The sequence below is a fragment of the Syngnathus scovelli genome, chromosome 13 (assembly GCF_024217435.2).
Source record: "Syngnathus scovelli strain Florida chromosome 13, RoL_Ssco_1.2, whole genome shotgun sequence".
NCBI classification, from domain to species: domain Eukaryota; kingdom Metazoa; phylum Chordata; class Actinopteri; order Syngnathiformes; family Syngnathidae; genus Syngnathus; species Syngnathus scovelli.
The window spans coordinates 7,764,805-7,789,715 of record NC_090859.1 but is presented as its reverse complement, the minus strand read 5'-3'; the positions used below and the strand labels follow the sequence as shown (position 1 = coordinate 7,789,715).

General features: G+C 39.0%; 1 protein-coding gene across 1 annotated transcript in view; it reads right to left on the bottom strand.

Annotated features, from left to right (window-relative positions):
• Nucleotides 1-4,057: 4,057 nt before the first annotated feature.
• LOC125979688 (WD repeat-containing protein 7) overlaps nt 4,058-24,911 on the bottom strand; it is a 39,178-nt gene continuing 18,324 nt past the window's right edge. Inside the window, exons 23-31 of the mRNA XM_049738173.1 lie at nt 22,271-22,384; nt 15,517-15,741; nt 11,208-11,394; nt 7,519-7,636; nt 7,219-7,368; nt 6,999-7,081; nt 6,823-6,922; nt 5,374-5,478; nt 4,058-4,812 (exon numbers count right to left, since the gene is read on the bottom strand). Of these exons, the coding sequence (XP_049594130.1) occupies nt 4,609-4,812; nt 5,374-5,478; nt 6,823-6,922; nt 6,999-7,081; nt 7,219-7,368; nt 7,519-7,636; nt 11,208-11,394; nt 15,517-15,741; nt 22,271-22,384 (1,286 nt within the window). The 3' untranslated portion in view covers nt 4,058-4,608. The remainder of the gene's footprint in view (nt 4,813-5,373; nt 5,479-6,822; nt 6,923-6,998; nt 7,082-7,218; nt 7,369-7,518; nt 7,637-11,207; nt 11,395-15,516; nt 15,742-22,270; nt 22,385-24,911) is intronic.

The window sequence follows — 24,911 nt, the reverse complement described above, 5'->3', positions numbered from 1 at the left end:
GAAAAACCAGGAGTGCAAGCAATGCGTACAGTACCCACAGTCCTTCTGTATGCCCAAAGTTGAGTCAACGGGACAGTTTTCTTCGAAATGACAATAAGACGTAATGTGATGTAATGTCATATTCAAGTACTCCACACAGTAAAACTGAATGTGGGTGCCCCAAAACAAAATTATATCTCACTTTGGTCTGCTATATGTACCAAGCATGCAAAACATGAGGTACAGACACTCTTTTCTCAATCCACATGCTGTCAGGCCATGTTGATGTTAGACAGCAAAACCATTTTCAATTCTGGTGCAGCGGTACCAGTATAAGCAAAACATGTCTGTTCTTTCATTATTTCAGAAAGAGGGGAAAAAAATATCCTCATACATGACCGAACAGCATCTAACAAGAACATAATTGATGCAGAAACTTGTTTTTCTTAGTTCCATCTTTATTAGTCACATAGTGAAAACAAGAACACAGCGTACCACTACACATTTATTTCATACACAGTGGACTCAAACTGTGTTACAGAGGTCACATGCATGCACTATACATACATATGTTAATATTCTAATACCCAGAAATATACACGCACAAACCACTTGATAAGGTACAGCCATACAGTATAATACAATGCCCCATAATTAATATTTCTTTTAGAGCAGGGGTCTCAAACTCATGGCCCGCGTGCCAATTGCGGCCCTCGGGACAATATTTTGCGGCCCCCTGCGTGACATCTAAGCTGTGTGTTAGTGCGGCCCGCGAATTTCTTATCGCACATGCATCTGGCCGTTTTACTTTTTTTGACACGTATGGGCTCCCGTAGCTCAGGCTCGCGACAACTGGGCGAATTAGCAATTGGCTAATTGGCGAATTAGCACTTTGACATGTTTGAATGAGCGAGTGGAGGGAATTATCTTGTCACTGTCACCTAGTGCTGTACATTGTTTGTCAGCCCCCGTCATGTCTGTTTCAAAACCTGCCGTGAAGAGAAAAGTTGCGGATGAGCACAGGCAATTTCAGGAGAAGTGGGAGGCGGGATATTTTTTTGTTGAGCACAGGAACGTCGCAACCTGTCTAATATGCATGGGTAAAGTTGCTGTTAACAAAGAGTTTAACATCAGACGTCATTACTCAACTAAACATGACTCCTGATGAGTATGCAAAATACCTGGGAGATGAGCGAGAGGATCGGGTCGCCAAACTTAAATAATCTCTACTGAGGCAACAAGTTTTTTTCAAAAAAACAAGCAAAGAGAACGAAGCGGCTGTGAAAGCTAGCTATGTTGTGAGTGAAATGATAGCAAAAGCTGGAAATGGATTCAGGCACAGCATTCAGTGGTGAGAAGTATGCTGATACCATTACAAGAAGAATTTGATCACAGGTTTGCAGACTTCAAGACACACAGAGCCACTTTTAACATTTTTGCTGACCCCTTCTCCTTTGATGTTGAGGATGCCCCCCCTGTTCTGCAGATGGAGCTAATTGACCTGCAGTGCAATACTGAACTCAAAGCCAAGTTCAGGGAAGTGAGTGGAAGAACAGTGGAGCTTGGACAATTTTTGAGAGAACTGCCCCCCAGCTTCCCTGAGCTTTCCAGGATGTTCAAGCGGACCATGTGCCTTTTTGGCAGCACCTATCTGTGTGAAAAGCTCTTCTCCACAATGAACTTCAATAAGTCAAAGTACAGGTCCAGAATTAAAGATGAGCATCTTAAAGCCATACTGAGGGTCTCAGTTGCCTCCTCCCTCAAGAAGCGTTGCCAAGTCTCTGGCAGCAAGGAGTAGGAGGAAGTAGAAATGAAGCCTATGTTCTGAAGAACTGTTCCTGTTCTTCATGTTCTGCATGTTCTGACTGTTAATTTGTTCAAATTGAGAAGATTGGATCAGGACCTTTTTTATGGATTACTTTTGTGGATTACGATTTGATGCGGCCCAGCCTCACCCAGACTCTACCTCCAGCGGCCCCCAGGTAAATTGAGTTTGAGACCCCTGTTTTAGAGTATGTTTGTTCATCTTACAGCAACTCAGGCCAAGTTACTAAAACTAAACATTTAAAAAGCTTGAGAGGGGGCTATTGTATTTTACTGCTTTACTCATTTGAAAACACAAAGGAGAAATATGACAAAATATGCCATTATAATCCAGCTGAGTGGAAATATTGTGATATCACATGTTGTAAACTTGAAGGTTTCTACCACATTGCATCATGCCACTTAGGCTTTTTTGGTTCACTTCCTCCATCAAGGAATGTTCTCATTTTTTTGGATGACTGGTTTTCCTCACTTGTTATTTACTCTTCAGCTCTTTCTCTTTGCCTTCGTTTTCTCACCTTCTCTCCCTCGAGAGGCCGACAAAAACAGTTTTTTTGTTCAAACCCTTGCACATACTGGAGAAAATCCAAGATTGAGATCTCAATGCTCTCTCGAATTACAGTAGACATAAAAAGACTCCACATCGCTGTTGAAATGCCAGACTGTGATTAAAAAAAGTTCTCAAAATGAAAAAAAAAAAATCTATTGAGTTATACCAGTTAGTGGTCACATTAATAATAGAAATGATTCTGAAATTAAAAATAGTCTCAGATTTTTTTTGTTTGGTTTTTTTTGGGGTTTTTTTAAATATCACAGAAACTTGACATTAGAACAGGGGTGTGTAGACTTTTTATATCCAGTGTAGTGGAAGTCTCAAGGGCAGTCTTATGAGCTACGAGATTTTTTTTTCATCTAAACTGGGACAAAACTTGTGAAAAGCTTTGACACTTGTGTTTACAGGTGCGTATCACTGTTAGAAGCTTTCTGACACCATCACTGAAAACTGAAGGAAACTAGAGACTGTCAGGAGAGTGGAAGGGTAAATAGAATAAGAAATAGTTTCTAAAACTAAATGTGCACTGCCTAAATGGGATTAAAACCTTTTCATAATCCATGGATATTTTTATTTGTGCATAAATGTCTGCATGAAATAAAATAAGAAAAAAAATTGTGCCCAGGGGAACTTGTAGCCAGAAACAGCAGTGATGCAATTTGCACACGACACATACTGTAATTGTCATAGAATTATGTTAAGCGTGATCATTTTTTTTCTTTTATCTGCTTCCCTCACAACAGATGAGATGGGAATGTTGTCAGTAGCCTCTTCAACAAGCACAGCATTAGGAGAACAATATTTTAAATCTGTATTACTTCTCCCCGATACACATATTGAATTATTGCCATAATAGGTGTTTATAAAATGTTAATGTTTCATGAAGCAAGTACGCAAACCTACATTGGTAACGGACAAAGAAATGATGAGATGATCTTTTAATTGTTATTATGCACTGTAGTCAAATTAGTACATTTGTTTGCTTTAGCCTAGATAACAAGAGGAAGTCATTGCCATGCAGGCATTCAGGCAGTCAAACACACCAAAAATAAGAAATCGTGCAAGACTAATACTAGACTATATTCCATGGAAGCTCTGATATTAATACTGTACACGTGGGGATTTCATCTAGGAAAATGAAGAAATGTGGGAATAAGGGGACATATGTGTTATCAACATGATAAAACACCATCTCCTGTTTTCCTTGAAATGTATGAACACCCAGGACTATTTTGGTTTTGAATCATGACAGGGAAGAAAGGTCATCTGACGGCTGTTGAATTTATTAGAGGTTTAGCAGTGGAAAGAGAACAAATTTAAATGTGAGCCATGTTTTTAAAAGGGGCTGAAATATCAAAGTCTTGAACCCTAAAGACTACAACAGGACACTTTTAATTCATGTTTTCATTGCATGTAATGAAATGCCAATTAATGGCAATAATAATAAATATTTTCTTATTTACACAATGACGACTCTGGATACCGCCATGGAGGAAAAGCGAACTAATTCACATTGTGCCCTGTTAACAGCAATCGGGGTGACCTTTAAGATTAATTTCAGAGATGACCATTGTTGTTGACCCATTCTGCTCCATCGACGACTGCACAATGACTGCCAAAGTGACGCATGATGACATCGATGCAGAATCAAACCACCAGTCGTATTTTAACAGCACCCACTCATAAATCTGCTCAGGGATGTCAAGTGAAATGATTTATTGGTAATAAAATTAAATCGTGTCCTAAAAAAAATCAACACAATGAACAACACCCAATTTACTGGCATGATAGGGGCCAACATTAAATAAATAGAAATGAATGTGTGGACCGCTAACGGCTTCAATTGTGACTAAGGAAGAAAACTAACAAATAATTAGGAATGACTAGAGTTATAAATTACTAAAGCATAACACAAATGGCCCCATGTTTTAGCCAACAAATATATTATCAAGTGAATTCCTTCATGACCCTGACTGTGGGAGATAAAACAAAACTATATACACATATAAACCTAAATTTAGATTGGGTTCTCATAAAAAAAAAAAAAAAAAAAAAAAAAAAAAAAGAATCCCACTAACTTCTAATTCAAATGGTTTCATTGTTTTTAAGCCTTCAATTTCAGTCTATTTGAAAATAAAACTTCAGTGCCCAGTCTACTATCTTTATCACAGCGACTTCACAAAAACCAAGAAGCCGGACGCCGATGAGCTCTACACATGAACTGCAGCTTAATTTCATAGTATTGATCTCATTTAAACCATGAAGCGGTGCTCTTTGCCGTCATGTGCCATGAGGATGACGTTTCGGTTGGAGGTCCAGATAAGGCGAGCGAGCTTCAAGTGGTTCTGGGAGCCAGGAGATGCCGGCTGGACCGGAGGAACCTGGTAGGTCTTAATGCAGCGAAGCTGAGGGGCTGAGTTCAACATCCCAATGCTGCCCAGCAGACTGGTATTCATCTGAGTTGGGTATTTTAAAAATATATTCCTCTTTACTAATTGGCAATATTTAAGGAAAGGTTTTCCCTCAGACACATATACGCAAATAAAGTCACATTCACAGAGATAATGTATGTCAATTACCAGCTGGTCAGGGCAGTAGTACTAACCATTACACATAAAGTGAGGCTTGATAGTACATTAATGAACCATAATAAACATTATGAAAACATATTTTATAACGATGGCTGAAACACAAAACCATGTATCTGAAATCTGATGCAGGCTGCAAGTTTTGCATGTCTACTAGTAAAATTGATCAAAATTCATTGGAGGTTTTGGTCAGACTTTTGTGCGACAATAAAAGGTGGAATTACCTTGCAAACAGAATGAACATGAAAATCATTCATTGTTTTCATCATCAAAATAAAATCACAATCTAAACATTTTGCACATTTTGGCTAGCGATATCATAATTTGTTATTGTTTGACAAATTGTTTTAAAAAATAGCTGAATGCAATTTTTGGGTGGAAAATGCAGTCATGTCAACAGTTTCAAAATGTGTGGAAAATGGTATTTACCTGCCAGAAGGAGATGTGACTGTCAGCATTGGAGTAGGTTGCCAGGTAACGGCCATCAGGGGCAAATGACACCGCTGTGATTGGGCCCTTATGGCCATGGATATTCTAAATAGTAATAGAAAGGAAGTCACAGTTAGCAATGGAAGATTAAAATTTGATGTGTAATTTGTGCCACAGTGTTATAAAATAAAATAATTCAACAAGGATTTTTAATGACATTTAAGGACTCATGTATCACAGAAAGATGACTTGGTTCACCCCAATTGTGAAAAAAAAATATACGAAAGCGGCCCAGTTGAGGAAAGGACATTGTCGTCTTAGTGTTGCATTGCAATATTTGTCTCACTCACTGACTTCTAACTTCAATAATTTCTCTGGGTTTTGGATGCTATCACACCATGTTAACATCATACTTCAATAAATTTGATTTTGTGATAATAAAGATATGACGAAGAACTAATGTTGATCTTTGCTGAAATCTTATTGAGACAAAGCAGAAAAATCTCAGGATTTTTCTTGACAGTAAGTGTTTGGTTTGAGCAAAATAATTCCATCAGGCGAGGTGCAGCTTGGGCTCCAACAGATGCTGCCATTCGCCGCCAGAACCCGCGAGACGGAATAATGGAACGTTGCACTGTGTGTAACCAAATAAAGTGTCCCACCAGATGAAAGGTGTGTAACACAATAAAGGCCCTCACAGAAATCTCCATTCCGACCAACCCAGCCTGCGACTGGGATTAGAAACGCTCACCACTAGATGAGATTAAGGCATGTCGCCTTGGGCGCCCAAGACCCTGAAATTATAGCCCATCTGTGGTTATAGAGAAGAAAAATATAATACCACAATGAAATGAAAATCTTATATTTTTACCTGGTTCTCTCCCTGATATTAAATCCCAGTTGTGTTGTCTGAATTATTTGTTTTTTATCCCCCTCAGTCTTCCAGGCCAATCTCAGTCTTTTCAAAGATTCTTAATCACCCCCCCCCCCCCCCACACACACACACACACACACACACACACACACAAACACACACAAGTCCCACGTCTTTTCATGTTTCAGTCTGAGGCTTCCATTGCCTGTTTTAAGGCAACATCCCAAGACCTATTTCCCATTTCATCCCTTCAGCTCTTTTACGTGATCAATTATGAAATGTCAAAACAGCGGGACACACACAAAACCCTTTGAACGCGTGGATATTTTCCATGTTTATTAAACTATTTAATTACCAGAGTGCTATATCATTTGGATGTACGCTTATGGTGTTGACGTGAATTAGAGGAATGAATGGAATATGGATAAAAACTAAAAGACCCAAAACAGAACCCAATAATTTCTGATTAGTTAACAAATAATTTGAAGGAATTGATGAAGAGGTGGCAGTTTATTGAATGTATATTTTTGGTGGTCTTCAATAACTGTTTGTTAAACAAGTCTCTTTTAACGTACCTGGCATTTCCCAGTGCGAACATCATAAAGGGCCACCGAACCTTGACGAGCTCCGACAGCGATGCGGTGACTACGATCGCAGTAACCCACCATATAGAACCTGAAGAGATTTCCCAAAAATCAAACATTGTGACACTGAAACAAATGCATTTACATTTCGTCCCACATCAACTTACTTGCAAATAGCAGGAAAACACTCTTGCAGACCTTTCTTCTTGACCAGAGACCCTTCAATACAGTACATGATGATATCCATCACCTGAGGATGAGAAGATAATGTAAGATGGTGAGGAGGTGCCCATCTATAATATTGGTGATCGTCACAGCAACCTAGAAAAGTACAATTTTGTGCCTATTATTATTGTTTGAAATTCAAAAACTCCTGAACATGATTACCTCGACGAGCAAGTCTACAACATCCCCAGGCATCTTCTCTATTAGGATGTCAATCACTCTCAAGATTTCAGTCTTGGCTCGGGCCAGAGTGGTGGTGTGAACGTTCTGCTGCGACTGAGAGTTAGCCTGGGCTGCATTGAATCGATGGACCTGCAAAAATAATAAATGATAGTATTTGTTTAACAGAGAAGGTGCTTCTATTTCAACAGTTAGTTATTGATAAGAACAATACATGTGTCTTTATACTGTAAATATATTTCTGTCAACATTTTTAGGCACTTTGAATACATTTGAGCTCACCTCTCTTGCAATGGTGGTGATGAATGCTGGCGGACGGGCGGTGGCAATAAGAGAGAGGGCGTGTCGAGCCGAGCGAGCTGAATCGGCTGGTGGGTTGAGCGGCAACCCCGTGGTAATACTATGGATGAAGAGAGAGGAAACGTTGCTTTGCGTGAGATGGTAAAACTGGGACGGGTTGTTTTTCAACTCCATCAGACGGTAAAGATGGATTTAAACAAAAACCTGATCTCTTGGAAAATCAACAGGATTTGTGACAACACAATTTAGCAGAAAACTGACATGGAATGATGATATATACTTTGTAGATTGAGTGATAACTGGGAACTGTTTCTAAGAGGTGGTTAATTTTAAATTGGCTACTTTGGTACAGCAAGATTGTACGGTGTGAGTGGAATGGAGTCCAACGGTAAGAAGAAGAGAAAGTAAGAGCAGAAGGAGAGCGAGAAAGAGGGGAGAGAGAGATAGAGAGAAAGACTTACAAATATATGAAGTGAAGAGATTAGCGGGCAGCTTATAATGTCAAGGCTGAGTCAATGGCAGCCATTCACCAGACAACGGCATAATGGACTCCCACAATGCAACAGGAATTAGACGCACACGACACATGCACACACCCTAACAGCTGGCCCCTCACTTCGCCGAGTGGAGACGTGTGACATGGGTGGCGGGGTGCGGGGCAAGGGAGAGCGAGCAAAGCCGTGTTAACAAATGAGTGGGTCAGGGAGGAAAAGAGAGGAAAGGGGGGGAGGGGGATGATTTGCACGATTCATCTCCCCTGATTACAGATCACAACTACAGATTAACACAGGTAATATATTAGCAATAAATCAGCAATGCTGAAATGTTTCATTTCATTTATAGTGTTGGCTGTAATTGGAAACAGTCACGATGTTGATAGAAGGCAAGAGTGCGAGGAGCTAATTGGAATGAAAACCAATGAGGTTAATTGAATTGAATCCATGTAATGAAATAATCTGAATTATCATTATCACTGGGAATCACACGCACGCACACAATTGTCAACAATTACTTTTAGACATTCAGAGGCACTTTGTATATTTATTAGACTAATGCATCTGAACAAAAAAATAATGGAAATCAACTCTGACAATGGAAGGAGTAAAATGGAAAAACTCATGTACAGTACATCTAAGTACAGATATTGGAAGTATATTAAATTACCATTTTACTTGAGTTCAAAGTAAGAGCCATCTTGCTTTGTGCTTTGATAGCCAATACAAGGTTGAGATTATCCACTCAATAATGGGTCCCCCAATACACATGCACGCACACAGTGATAAAAGGGGGATATTGATTGTTTTGTGTGAGGAAGGAGCTAATAACATCACTCACATTGTGTGAGTCACTGCAACCAGAAATCAACACCACAACTGACTTGACAGGTTAAACGTTTGACTTTCTGAGTAAATTACAGATTGGTTGGGTTAGTTTACGGTGGACTAAAATTATTGGGGCTCGCTTTTTAGTGTATTAAACAAAGTGGACAAATGAAAAAAAAAAACTTATCACACAATCAACCTAATGTACTGACTGACATCCAAACCTTTGGAATTTGGAGCGATGGTTTGGTAATAAATTAATATAAGTAGATTAGCACAGACAAGTGAAATAACACTAAGACATGAGATTTGAAGGTGTAATTTACCAAATATTTTTGTAACAAAAAATGTATAAACATAACGTTAACGTGTGCTGTTCCTTTGAACCTCCACGGTCTATAAGGCTGCAAAGTTGACAATTGCTTTGTCTCACATGAATCAAAAAGCATGGATGGAATTAGATTTTTATATAATTTGGCATAAAACTACTAATTCAACTTCAAAGATACCTTTAATTTTTTTTTTTACATTTTTTTTTATAACTACAGATTTAATTTCAAATGTGAGCATGTGCCTTATGTCCACCTTTGTGCTGAGGTTAGAGGCTTTAATTTTTAAGCTAAGTCATTTTCTAAACCATCTTATAATTTATTTATTTATTTATTTATTTAAATGAACGCAGTAGGTAAAACAGTGGTCTGGGCCTGACATTGAAAATGTATAAAACGTGTGCAAGTCTTCCACAACAGAGGCTTTGCCCATTCTGTACGAATTGAATAAAGGATTATCACTTCCACTCGCACACTAACACAAGACGCTCTGCTCTGTAAGGAGCTGTATTGATGACCAGCAGTGTGCAACAGGGACAAAGAGCCTCACTGCGATTCAGCTGCATGGAAATACAAGCTTCTGTGTGCACATGCACTTCCTTTCATTCAACTCCTCGTATGCTGCCTTCCCCTTTTAAACATAGCGCGAGTAATTAAAGCACCTTAAGAACAGTTTGCAAATGGCCACAGTATCAGCCCAAAAATCAGTATCTTTTTTTTTCTACTAAACCATGTATAAACCAGCTTTGAAAAAGATAACATTGTTGATTTTGAAGCTGTCTTCACTTTGCAAAGAAATTGACACGCTGAAATGTGTTTATAGCTTGTCAGCGAACACACACACAAATACACACTCACGCCCAACAGACAGCAGACATATCCATACTCATTAAACCAGACTTGCGCATCTCGGCTTTCAGATTTAACAAAATCACTTCATGGAGACTATAGCGATTTCTGACACACTCACTTATCTCATGTATGATGCATCATACACAAAATGAGGCTCTGTGAAATGCAGTCTCTTTTCTACTAAAAGTTTCTTTCAATCATTCATTTCTCACCGCTTACCCTGCTTATGATTTTTGGCAAGAGGCTGGACATATCTGGGACTGGTTGTCAATTGAACGGCACAAATTGGAAATAACCATTCACACTCCCAATTAAGGACAATTTGGAGTCTTCAATTACCTTACAGGCATTTTGCGGAACATTGGGGAAGCTAGTGTATCTGAAGGAAACCTGCAAGCTTTATTTATAAATACATTGATTGCGAGTATGATAAATATCCTCGCTGAAATTCTGAATCATACTTTCCAGAATCTGACAAGAATTGTGTTGATAGGTTTGTACAACTGTGAGCGATGAATGCCGGCTTTAGATAAGGTTTCCTTCAACATAAAAGCATGTACATCATTTTAGGAAGTGGTCATTTAACTTAAACAGATGAACACAGAAAGCGGTTGTCATGTCAGTGCAATGCAGACGATGCAGCATCATGGTAATGGCTTGCAATCAGATTAAAGTCTAGATCCCATGTTTTTGTGTCAGCTCTATGTTACTCAAATGCTGGGTTGCGTTTGAGTGCAGCGTTTTAGTACAATAGCATACCACATCACTTCCCTATATTTTATATCCCCGTATTTTGTATTTTTTTTTTTCAAACATCTTTTACTTTAATATTAAGAAGGTCTCAAATCAATCCGAATTTTATTTGGAGCAGTTTTAGCTAATGTTAAAAAGTGTTTGTTGGGGTAAGTCTAAACCTTGTTAAAATAAGTATTGAGAAATACAAAATCAAAACGATAAGTCAGGGTAAATAAGTTAAACCAACAAATTGCCCTATTGATATTTATCAATGCATACAAAATAATGTGAATTTCAACAAATTACGCAACACAATTAAACCCTTTAAAAAAACAAAGCACTATGAGGGCAAAATTTGCAAAACTGTATGGATGTAAAACAAGTGATTTTTTTTTTTTTTTTTTTTAAATGTAGTATGTGTATAAGGACTCACTTAGCCAGTTGCTTCTCAGCATCAGCACAGAGCTCCAGCAGTCCCATGAGCACCGCAGACACGTCCATGTACGGCTCCCACACGGTGAAGCCTCGGCCGATCAGATCGATGGCGGTGCGACGGATTGTGCTGTGTGGTGGCAGTTTTGGGCTGGGGGGCTGCAGTAGCAGGAAGGTCAGCGCCTTACCTGAAATAGTCAATCACTGAATATTAATATGTTAGCAGTGAATAAAATTCACTGAGATTTCATAGGACTTGGATTAGTATAAGCAATTAGCGTGCCTGGTCAAGGCATTGGAGACAGGATGTTACATCACAAAGGGCAAAAACATGTACATTAAAACTACATTTTATAATTGAAAAATGGCAAATTCCTTAAGATTAAATTGAACTGCGAGTGGAACTACAACATGCCCGCACAGAAAGAACCAAGTGAGTGAGATGGAGGTCATTTCATAGCTGACCTGACATTTGAGCCAGTCTCTTTAGGGACCCACTGACCATTAAGGTTCCAAAAACCACCCCCAACCCTCAATAACGTCCACCTCCCCCAAACACACATAATCCTCCCCCCTTGGCTATCTCCCAGGTGACTGACTGCCTGTAGATCACACTCAGAGGAAACCTCAAGCCTCAGCAGTGACATAGAGGGGAAATGGTCAAAACAAGGCAGCTCAAACACCAGAACAGGATTTTAAACTGTTGGTAAATGTTAATAGAACAGAAGAAGTATATTAAACCAATTAAAAAAAAATACTGTCCAATTAAAGATACCAAAATATTCCAATATTCCAACTACAGCCACTGTAGTAATCATCTTCAGGAGGTTATATGATGTTTACTATACGTATATCATTATATATATGGTATGCATATTTTTGTTGACAATGGAACATAAATGCCAAAATATCAAGGGATGCAACAAGAATGAATCAATGAATGCAAAAACAAATCTGCACTTCATACAACAACGATTTTGTTCAATGCCGTTGTAGTCTGGGTGTAAAATATGCAAACAGTCATTTGCTAACTTAATTGTTCTCCTGCTTCGGATAGTAAATCAATGTGACCTCTGGAGAGCGATTAGTTTCACATAAACTGATAACCAGTATATAAACTGGATGTGTGGCTGTGTGAGAGAACTTAGGGGAGGGGCGTGATGCTGAGGTCACAGAGCAAAAGATCACTGGTCCAAGTTAAACCCCTGTGAATTTTATATGCGGATGCTCTGCTCATAGTGAAACAGAAAAACCCACAAACATGGAATTCTTGTTATGATGTCATGATTTTGCAGTCTTGTTTTATTTGAAAGACAAGTAAAGAAGACTAGAGACTCAATTGGAGCTCTTTTGACATTAGTGAAGAAAAAGTGAGCGTAGTCTCCACTGAGGTCTATTTCTCTTGGTGGACATCTTTGTTTAAAGGAAGGCTCTAGATTCAAATGACTCAATATCTATTGACAAAGCATCAGTCGGCCATAATGGGCTGTTCGTTAGAGTAGTAAACATGTCACATTAACACCAAGAGGGTAATTAGAGGAGAAGTTTGGTAGGAGGAAAGACAAAGGGAGGAAGGAAGAATGGGGGGGGGGGGGGAGGGAGAGTGCAATAGCAATAGACTAGTACATTTTAATTTACAGGGCCAACTTAACTGCCTGCACGAGAGAGGTTTTAGTTTCTCTGCTACACCTGCCAACCTCTTTTTGTTTGTTTTAGTTGAGTGAAGGTAAATCAATGTTAAAGACTTGGTGGATAAAGTCTCGATCCAATATAATATCCATCCATCCATCCATTTTCTGAACCGCTTGGTCCCCACGGGGGTCGCGGGCGTGCTGGAGCCTATCCCAGCCGTCATCGGGCAGTAGGCGGGGGACATCCTGAACTGGTTGCCAGCCAATCGCAGGGCACACAGAGACAGACAACCAATCTCACTCACACTCACACCTAGGGACAATTTGGAGTCTTCAATCGGCCTACTAAGCATGTTTTTGGAATGTGGGAGGAAACCGGAGTGCCCGGAGAAAACCCACGCGGGCCCGGGGAGAACATGCAAACTCCACACAGGGAGGGCCGGAGGTGGAATCGAACCCGCACCCTCCTAACTGTGAGGCGGACGTGCTACCCAGTGCGCCACCGAGCCGCCCCCAATATAATATATATATTATAATTCATGGATAAAGCCTGGCATTTTTTTTGCATTGTCTTTGAAAGCATCTTTTAAGCATGAATGATGTGCTCCAAATTATAAGTAGACGAGGTGAGTTGAAATAGAATTTTAGTTAGGTGCAACAATATGACTTCTATGAAATTGAAATGATTCAAATGTATTTTGTAAAATCCTTCTTGTGTTTTTGTGCTCAGTGCTGTTGACAAAAAACAAGAACAAAAAAACCCTCAATTTCCAATCAGCTCTCATGAATGTTTCAAAATGCCACCATTCATGATGAATGGACCCCTGCAGGGACTTGCAGTATTTTGACATTTACGGGAGAGATAATTGTCCAGAGAAAGACCGCGATGGACGTTTTGTCTCGTAACCTGTCCGGCCATTCCTTTGTCATCATCTGTCTGTCTTTCCTTCCATCCTAGGCTCAATTTCCCCCTCTATCCTCCACATTTCTTCTCTCACCATATGAAAACATAAATCCATACCCTGCCGCGTAGACTACTGTACCTGGCTTCTCTCTGGGTAGACAGCTCTCATTTATCACACGCACACAGAGCACTGTATGCCAACAACACCAATCCATCTTTCAATTTCATGACAGAGACAGGTGAAGTACGGGATGGGGCAGACGGAGAGAGAAAAACAATAGACTGAATGAGAAGGGGCTGAAGGACAGACTGATTGAATGAGGCTAAAACTCCTGAGGAGACCTGAATGAAAATATGGAAACAACAACCGTCTACGTCGTTGCTCTCTTTTGGCCGATGTTTAGGCCAAACATGACTTGAATAAGATAAGAATCATCATATATTGTGTTGGATACTTCAGAGTAAGCGGCCATGAGCAGCTTTGGTAACTTAGGTAGAAGGAGTGGAGGGCGGAACAAAAAAAGCCAGGCTCAAATGGGATTCGAACAATCAAAGTGGAAGGAGAGCCAGAAAAAAAAAAAAAAATCCCATCATGCTGTGGTGGGCCCAGCACGAGAACACATTCTTCTGAAATCTTGTGCTCTAATGTGTATGTTTTGCGTGTTTGAAAAATCCATTGTTTGTGAAAACATGGTGTATGATTGCAAAACATTTTTTTTAATTGGAGCACTGTACTGAATGAAAACATCAGCCTTCTTTGGCGAGTCGTCGACTTGAATTTTATCATGCCAATTAGTGATGGGCGAGTACCAACACCAGGTTTCAGTACCAATACCAGATTTATTTCAAGGCATTGGTACTTATGACGGCCATTTTATGATCAGGAACGAGAAATTTTATTTATATGAAAATTAGGAACGTTGCTATATTGGGATGTATTGGTCTTTAAAATGATCACTCACTTTTTTTTTCTGGGAAATTTCATGTATCAAAAGTACTAGTTGTATTGGGATCAGTGACTATTCCAGGTACTTGTACCAGTATTGTTCTAGGGGGGAAAAAAAGACTAAACTATGAGATCTGTAGGGAGTTCATGTAAATGTTGAGTCCAGGTGAGCGAATCACTGTGCCCAGACCTAACTTAAAATAACCATGACTCACAAGCCTATCAGTGAACAGACAGGCTCCGTGTCTGGTTGGATGCCCCCCAGAGACAACCAATCAGAGCTCAGGAGAAGCAGGACGGAAGAGCAGCTCTGCTTAGTGCAGGTTTGATGCCCGCTGCGGCTAAAGTGTGGGAGGCTCAGCGTGGCACAGGCTCAGATCAATCAGTGTGTGTGTATGTGTGTGTGTGTGTGTTCAGTGAGTTCTTTAAAGAGTCAAGCTTGGCAGATTAAAATCAATCTCAACCTTCCACCTCACTTATAATCCATCTGTGATTTTTTTTATTCTTTTTATTTAATTTTACATTTGAAACGTAAAGTTCAACCTGCATCAGCACGGATTGTGGTTGAATTTTGAGGTATTTTATTAATAACAATCTACTTAATTCTGGAAAAAGCAGTGTCATGTTTAAGTTTGGCTTAGAATTGTCCTCGTTTTGCAAAATGTGGGCAGAAAATGGTATCAACAGTTTGTAAACTTTAACTGCTGCCTAACTGATTTTTTTTTTCAAATGATCACAGAAACAAGGTCCATCTTAGGTCAAGTTGTGTTTTAAGACAAGGCAAGAGTTTTTACCCACACTAATAATGTTTGTGGTCCCAGTTACTTACATGTGTGTCTTGCCAGGGAATAATTAGAAGAACCGCCACTTGTTGGTCCAAAGCCTTCGGGGACCTGCCCGGCCCGAGTACGTGCTGCGCCTTTTGGAGGTTCAATCTCGGCCCCAAACTCTGCTCCAATGACACCCAGCAACACGATGGCGGTGGCCTGTTTCCGGCGCTCCTCGTATGAGTTGGAGATCTTCTTGGCATTTGGTGGAAGGTTTGAGAGGCACCCTTTTGCACAGAACAAAGAGAAGTGTTTCAAGGAAAAGAAAGCCTATGAAATTCAGCATCTCTCATACAAACTGTTAGATGCTTATACTTCAATTGATAAACATATTCTAGTGATATAACTAAATGAAGAACCTCAACTTTTTTTTTTTACATCGGTAGTGGCCCAAATGCTTACAATCTACTTTTCCTTTTAAGTTTTGATTAATAAACATTCAGAGAATGAAACCACAAAGCCATAAACAGAAAGCAAAATGGTTCAAACATATTTTATTCGGCCGAGTCTCGCTATTGAGACTAAAGGTACAACTTAAATTCTGTAATTCTTCTCACTCTGAAGTTTGTTAAAAACCATGAATCAACATGAAGCCGATAACTAAATGGAATACAATGGTTCTACTGTCAAGGCATTGGACATTGCTTACAACCAATCAAATGCAAGCATACACCTATTTGCTCAACTGAAATCATTTTGTCACAGTGCATGGATACACAATCATTCTTAGGGCTTTGTCTTCTTTTTGACACATGCAATAAGACACACTTTTGCCACTTCTATCTATTGAGTATTTGTGCTTGTTCCTACTGTGTTCGCAAACACCTACCAAGAATCTTGTGTGTATGTGTGTACTGTACCTAAAAGGACCTGCACAACGGGGAACAGCAGCAGCAGCCCCATGAAGATTGTGTGTGTGGCAAAATCACAGCAGGGGATGAGAGCTCCTTACACACATGGTTAAAAAGCTCACATGGCCAATAAGAGCAACATATAAATTGTGTGTGTATGTGTAGGTGTGTAAGCCATGCCATGTGTGGCTGAAAGAGAGAGAATCAGATCGAGTGAGAGAGAAAGAGTGGATGCAATTGCCTATTACCACCAACACGTATGATTTTTATTTCTGATTTTCTCCGTCTTTGGGTGAGTGAGCAAATCACTGCAACTAATTTATATCGCAGGGAACAAAGCGCCTGCTAACCACACCCACCCACCCGCCACCCTCCCTTCCCACACTAGCAGCAGGAGGTTGTAAGATGAACATACAAAGAGAGAGGTAGTCCCTGCTGTGTGGTCTTGACTTTCGAGATTTGTTAACGTTGCATGATTCTGGCAACTATTTATCATAACGCATAGATCACAATGATATTATGAATTTTCAAAGGCAGTTGTGATTTCACACAGTGGAGTAGAAAACATGGATTTGGCAAATAGCATGTGTGTATTCAGTTGCAAACAAAACAGGACTTGGAACAGGGCATTGAGTAGAAATTGGTGGCACTGTCATACACCAGATGCAATAAATTTCGACATGTCTACAACTCCACACAAAGGTCGGGTAACAACTAATGCAAAAGCATGTGAAGTTAAATTATCAAATCAAACATAATTTCCTTTGAGGTCAAATTTCTGATAGAGCTCGAGTAATATTTCCATTGTTTGTTAGTTACTAAATTTTTTAGAACCTCCGAATCCCCTTCCCCCATATTTTCATACTATATCCTGGTGGTCTTTATAATGAGATTGCTAAAAGGCCAGCTGTCATTTGGAAGAAGGCCCAGCGGCTGGCTCTGATAAATGGATTACAGATGGCATCCATTCCCTGGGCCAGACTGGGCCAGTTGATAACAGAATTACAGATAGACTTCCAACCACAATCACAAAAAAAGTTGATTTACAGAAAGGAAAAAAGTTATGGCAGAATATATTAAAGGTTTGATGACATTATATATATTTAAAGGTACTATGTGTAATTCAAGAAAACAAGCAGTTGTCAAATTAACGGGCATGCCTTAATTAGACTTAAGGTGAGTGAGTGTATGTTCACCTAGAAATAGCGCTTTTTTTTTTATTTGCTCAAAATATCCCGTGATACTGTCTGACTGAACAGGTGCAAACTTTATTTGTTAAACTACACAATTAAAATGTACATTGAGACCTTCTTTTGTGTGCCCTCGTAAGATTAAAATCGGTGCTAAACTTTACAGTTGGGTCAGTAGTAGTCATTTTTAAGAAAAAACACTTTTTGATCATGTAAAAGCTTTTTTTTTTTCTTAAGAGTGGCAGATGATCTGAATGTCATTTATGAAATGAGATGTCTGCGGACAGTTGTTGGGGGACTTTCATCCTACCTGCGGCCTCTCGACCGGTGTGGAAGGAATGACTGATTTTTGAAGGCCATCGATCTCCTTCCTTCACGACTGAAAGATCCATTATAATGACATTGTATCTAAATCTTATTTCTTGGTCAACCTGCTCCCAAACATAACCCAATAAAGTAAAGAGGGGCACGAACAAGCTCTCCTCTCCGCTCGCCTACGTTTGGCTAAATCGTCAATGGATTGGAATGACAAAAAAAACAAAAAACATCTGACTAAATAACATTACCCTTAAGAGAAAGAAAATGATTTAATGCAACAATATTTTTTTAAGGTCAGACGGACAGAGAGTATGAGGGAGGCAAGTTAAGGAATGGCACAATGGATGAATGGAGGAAAATCCAGAAAAGACTGGCACAAGTAGTAGAAGTGGCTTATTGGGGAAAAATATATATTTTTGACATGACTATAATTTTGGACTACAAGTCACACTTATTTTTCATAGTTTCGCAGCTCTGGCAACGAAGTAAGGGCGGCTGTATATTAAAATGTGAATAAACAAGTTGGGGTAATTCAGTCAAATTGGACTAATGATAAATATCTACCTCATGCTAGGTATACTCATACAAAATACCAATTATACATGATTTGTGGAAATATGACAATAACAACTAAATTATCTTCCTTTTGGGGGAATCCTGCTAACAAGCTTGCTAAACCCCATTTCAAAAGCGGTAACCCTATCAACCTCCAATCCTACGTCATGGCCCTGCATCCATTGGTAATCAATATGAGGCTGGTAAAACTTGATCACTCGGGACTCAGGGAAGGGGATCAATATCAGCAGGAAACCGATGTGAGAACGAAAGCAGCTAAAAGGAGAAAGCAAACAGTAGATAGAAAGAGTAGGACATGGAAAATATTCTGGAAAAGAAAGAACAATCGAGAGAAAATTCCTTTAAACAGAAGTGTACTCCAGTTATGGAATATATTGGTGGTCAAGGATACTCTCCGTCCTTAGAGTGAATGTCAGGGGACAGTAAAGCTCGGGCAATAATTGAAAACACAATTAAGATGATAAAGAAAAGAGGCACAGAAAAGACAATTGGAAATCTTAAAGTGGTCATTGCCCTTCGAACTTGCCTAAGCCGGTCTAAAGGTTAAATGCATTTCATTGTCTTAGAACTGACAGACAAGAATCTGTGCTCACAAGAAACCCCAACTATGAAGGGAAGAGGCGGTGTTCGATTATGATGCGGGGGTCATGGTTGACATTGAGATACTCAGAACAACTTATAGACTTGTAAATAGAGGAAACACTGGTTCTATCACTAATGAGCTTTAAACAGGTAATAATCGAAAACAAGTCGACTAGTGACACCGCAAAAATGAAAACATGGTCGACATGTTGGGGGAGAAAAACATCTGATTAGTTTAGTAATCCCAGACTTTTCCAATGGTGTCTTATCGTTGAGTTAAATAGTAATGATGTGCACTCTCCCTTCCACTTCTCCCCTGTGCAAAAAATAAGTTGACTTAAACTTGCCAGAGATTTATTATCATCTTCTCACCCAGCAAAAATCCTACTTTCATCATTTGCCATTCTTTTTTTTTTTTTTTCATGTGTTCCCTATTGAATACAAATATGTGCGCACACACACGTCATACGGGTGAATGAACATAGTGATAGCGTTCACATAATGGGGGATGGGCAAATTGAATGTGATTGTGTGCATGTGTGCAAGAAGCCATGAATGGGTCGGATAAGGAAGCAATGGTTGTGTTGTGTGAGTGTGTGTGTGTGTGTGTTGTGGAGTACAGAAAGGTGTTGTGGGGGATGTGTTAAGTGACTGACGAGCAGCTTACTCATGGGCTTAATCATGAATATAGCAAGTCATGAAATTGGCCAATTGACATGTTAAGTGACTGCAAAGCTCAAATGGCTCACAGGCTATTTGAGACAAATTCCAAATTCCAAACAGTATGTGACCCTATGAGAAAAATTAATTCCCCCAATTATTATTATGATTGTTATTATTGTGATTACCCAATGAAACTTATTTATGATACCACTACGCTCCACTAGGGGCAATAATGCGTAACTGGAATAGTAACAATGCAACACATTTACAAACTTATTTTTTCGAACCGTAACTTTAGTCTAAAATATGTCCGGTCCCATGTACCTCAAATGTGTAAAAACCATGCAAACCCAATCATCAGAAACAATGACGAGGGTTTAGAGTCAGCACTCAGAACATTCATCTCATCGTAGATTAAATCTGTGCTGAAGAGAAATGTGATCTGACCCAAACAACCTCCAGGCTCTGATATTAGATTAGCAGGGGAGGCTAGCGTTTCGGCTAACCCAATCACAACTAGGCTAATGACACAGAGGTGAGGGTCAGCCTGACTTTTCACCTTTGACCTCTATCTGTGCTGTCGCAAACCCTCTCGAGAGGGGGGTGAAAGGTGGAAACTGGAAAACAAAAAGGATGAGTTGAGAAAAGAAAGGCCAATTTATTCCTTTTCACTTTGTTTTTTGTTTGGATTGGTGTAGAATTGCTACCTTGTAAACAGAACGCCACCTAAAAAAAAGTGAATATAATTATGATTGAATGAAAATATCAATAGATTTTCAAGTATTTGTTAATACATTGATGATGTTCTTGGGTGTCAGACATGGGGTGATGAGGTGTTGTGTAAGGGAGACAGACCTTTGACCTCCTTGAGGTAACACCCATCAACAGAAACGGAGACATGACGCCCTCAGTTTGTGGTGGCTGCATTTTCTTTAGTGTGAAGTAACTACTGATATTATGGTTTAAATCATTTTGTTACATTATGAAAATCGACATTATACAATTAGTCTTGAAATCATTCAAAATACAAAACAGAAATCAATTGGTATAATATAAATACAATAGTGGCTAAATGCAGAACACAGGTTCACATGCAATTCAGCCGCTTTTAACCACATCACTTTGAATGACTCAAAATATGTTTTGGTGTTTGATGCCTTACTTTCCGTCAGGATGCACGACCATTTAGATCCAATTTCTAATATGCACATACATTTTTAATGTATGTTGATGGTTCCCGTCAGAAAAAAGTTAATACTAATAAAAGGCACTTCACATGCAGTGCGAAAGCCCGCAGTAATGCCACTGATTCTAATTACATCACTTGCTACTGTTGGGGAACGACGATAGCACAATGACAAGACAAGTGTGTGTGTGTGTGCGTGTGTGTGCGTGTGTGCGTGTGTGTGTGTGTGTGTTTCTGGGGGATAGAAGAGTAGACTCAGGTGCCGTGGTAACAGCCCAAAGCCAAGTAATTCTGTCGCTGTCAACACCATTCTTTCCCATGCTTGTCTTCTCTTCCTAGTTACTTATTTTTTTTTCTAATTTCTGTTGCTCTCAAGTAGGATTTTCCCTTTCCTTGTCTTTTTAACACATTTTTCACCTCTAATTTCCTTTTCTACAAGCATCTTGTAGTATATAATAATAATAATAATAATACATTTTATTTGCATGATTGCCTTTTCTCTCCTTGCAAGCAGTTCCACACAATGGTGAATTCAGTGTTCAATGAAAAAAATATTACATGTTGGGACAGTATGATTTTGGAAAGACAAGACGAAAGTTTGCAGAGTTTTCCTCAACAGAAGACTTAGCCATGCTTGGTGTTTGGACAATTTTAAAGATTTAATGCTGCACAGAAAATGAAAAATACTGCTGTCAATAGAGGGAAAAAAAATAAAAATGACCAGTGTGAAATGACAAATTGTTAGCTGTGTATGTAATATTGATTGGTCTGGTAGAAGGATGGGAAGAAAAGTAGAAAGGAAGGAAGCAGGGAGGGTAAAGGTGTCAAACCATTTTTTAAATAAGTTAATAAGGCTGGATGAATGTGGCTATTAGTGTCGTAAGAAAAATTTACACGTTATAAGAGAACTTGAATTTGTGTAAAGTGATAAATTTAGACGTGTCTATATTTGTAAGTAAATAATGCGCAATTGATTGTCTGGTGGCAGAATGGATGCTTGACAGTCTAAGATGTTCCTGTTTTAAATTTGGGCTACAGAAAAAATTATGTTTGACCAATAATGTAATGACCACACACATTTTATTTTGTATAATACAAAAAAAATTACAACCACCCCCCAAAAAAACTATAATATGACTAGCATTAAGTATACAGAAAATGTTTACTGTCAATGTAAGCAGGCTGCTTTAAAATAGTTAGCAGATAAGACCAAAATAAAAACTGTTAAAGAAATGTTATATGGCCTAAACAATGCGTGAAGTTTTGTAAAGATATGTTAAAATGAAATTATACTGTTATACTTTTCTAATAGGGAATCAAACAAAAGTGTTCCCCAAAAAGGCATTGTGAGGTACAGTACTTTGTGTTAATTTTGAAAAGGATTTTGTACCTGCAGTGATGTCATCATCCGTCGTGTCCATTTCCTCCTCGGGAGCCTTGACCTCAAGTGGTTGAGCTTCAGGAGGAGGTGGGGCTGGAGTTGAGGGTTCAGTGGATGTGCCGGCTAGAAGATAGAGCCACACCTAATTAAAATGCATGGGTCTGGATTTTCACAATTTGCGTGGCCGTTAGTATTCTCATCACAACAGGTCTCACATTGATCCTTATTGTCCTGGTTAAGTAGCTAATAAAGGTTTATTGGACCTTCTCGTTATCAAGAGAATTAATAGAAACACACACCGGTACAAACACACATGCTACACTTAGTGCCTTCATTAAACCCTTATCGCTCCATTGCCAATTAACAGTGCTTTTCATTAGCCAGGCTAATGAATGATTATTCCCTAATGAATGGAGTGACAAAAGGTAATTGAACTGATGCTAGGCTAATCTATGGTTAAATATATTCATTAATGAAATCCAAACAGGCACTCATGCAAGAAAATAATCATCATTCCTATTTGTTAATTTGAGAAAAACAAGATAAACAGGGCAGATAAGTATGAATAGTTAAAAAAATACACCACAAATGCGTTATCTCACCCAAAAGAAAGCAACGCAGTCAATTAGAGCTGAAGAGACAATGCCTCGTCATCTCCATGTGATCACATTAAATGCATTATTAGAAAAAATTACACCTTTTTTTTTAATTACAGTGATTCATCCAAGTTAACATTCGGCTTCGTACTCCGATTAACCTGCTGACGCGCACTTTTGGCTATTTTCCATTACCACTTTGCAAAGCTTTGTATCACAAACATGTCTACAAAGTGACACGAAGCTGATACACAACCCGTGGTGCATACATTTCAGTGATAAAAATGTAATTGGACTTAATTAAAACGCAATTGTTTCGCTGTGATGGATATGAAGGCAGAGGAATGCTTTTGCATTGATAGAACACTTGCTGAATTCAATTAGATGGACCGGACAGGAAACACATGGTGCATGGCAGGCACACCACAACCCTGAACAATGACAGGGAAATCATGTTGCACTTTTTAGGAGCACAAATTAAGTAAAAGCTGATCTACTAACCACGCATTTTTTGTGTGTTGCAAGCAAGCTGATAAATTTAGCATGTGCAATGTGTTTCAATAATCTTGTGCTGGCTGATTTTGCAGCTTTATATAATATAACATGTTGTTGTATTTTACTTTATTTCATTTCATTATCGTTTTTTTTTTTTTCACATCTTATGCTATAGTAATTTATTGTTTTATGTTTTATACTTTAATTTACTATAAATTATTTGATTTTTAATTGTATTTTTAATTGTATTACTTTATTTAGTTTTTTATTTTATTGGGATTTCATGTGATTAACCAGAGGACAGAGTGAGATGGGAACGATTGATCTGGTGTGGCGACCCCAAACGAGAGCAGCCGAAAGAAGAACCATCAAAGTGTCACATAATTGTGAAATGGCAGTAAAATGATACATGGTTTTTAAAATGTGTATCTAAGTCAATCTATAAAATCTTGGCTGTAGTAGATAGTCCTTGGGTAAGCAATGTTATGATGAATTTAAAAATGGCACTTATTGGAGGTCTAGTAAAATGTATTTAGCTAGTTTCTTCAGCAAGAGAATTTAATTCATCTGATATACAGAACCACTTGCCACTGGGACTTCCACACCATTACTTTCACATCGCTACAAAACGCATCCAACCGGGCCTATGATCTATAAGTCAGCTACTGGAGAATGAAAGAGTTGAAACCCGCTGCGGGAGAAAGAAGAAGGGGGTGCTTGGTACAACGGAGGATTGAAGGTGGGAGGGGGTTAGGATGGATGGGAGGGGAGAGGGAGAAGAAGGTATTCTAGCTTGCTCCAAGGTCAAGCTTGTCATGTCAGCCATGACACATAGCTCCCAGCATGCCTTGTTAACCTCCTGGACCTTTTCCTCCTACTCTATTGTGTCTGTTGCTCTCGCTTCCTCTATTCAAAACGCACTTCCTTTCTGTAAATTTATAGTTGACCAATTCCACTCTATTATGAAGTATAGCCATTTTATTATCTGAACTCACTGATACTCTATTTTTTACTTATAAAAGTTTCCTAAGACTGCCCTATTTTATATGAACACACAAAAGGAGGACATATGGGCAAAAACCAAGAGCAGCAGGTGAAAAAAAAAAAAAAAAAAAAAACCCGATGTGAAATATTCTAACGGAAAGGGCGTGGTGATTACTATTCAGTGATCAAAGAAACAGATGGCACACACACAGTTCTGAGGGCCAAATTGCATGTGTGCATGAGCGTGTAGGTGTGAATAATGCTGGTGATTTCACTTAATGAAGTGAGTGGGATTATTGGTGGTTACTTGAGTTTAACTCCATTCCCCCTGCTCCACCTGTCCTGGGCTACCATTCCATATTCTTCTGTCATATTTGCCTGCAGTGCCAGAATCCATCCACCTCCAAGATTTAGCCTTTACATGCAATTTTATTATATTTCTTTATAGCGTGTCTGGCTAGCAAGGGTTGACATTGACCACTATTCCTCAATACTAAAAGCTAACGGATGAGTGCAGGTGGTTTGCTTCAAACATCAGCCATGCACTGCAAAGATGGAGGAGGCACGGAAAGCTA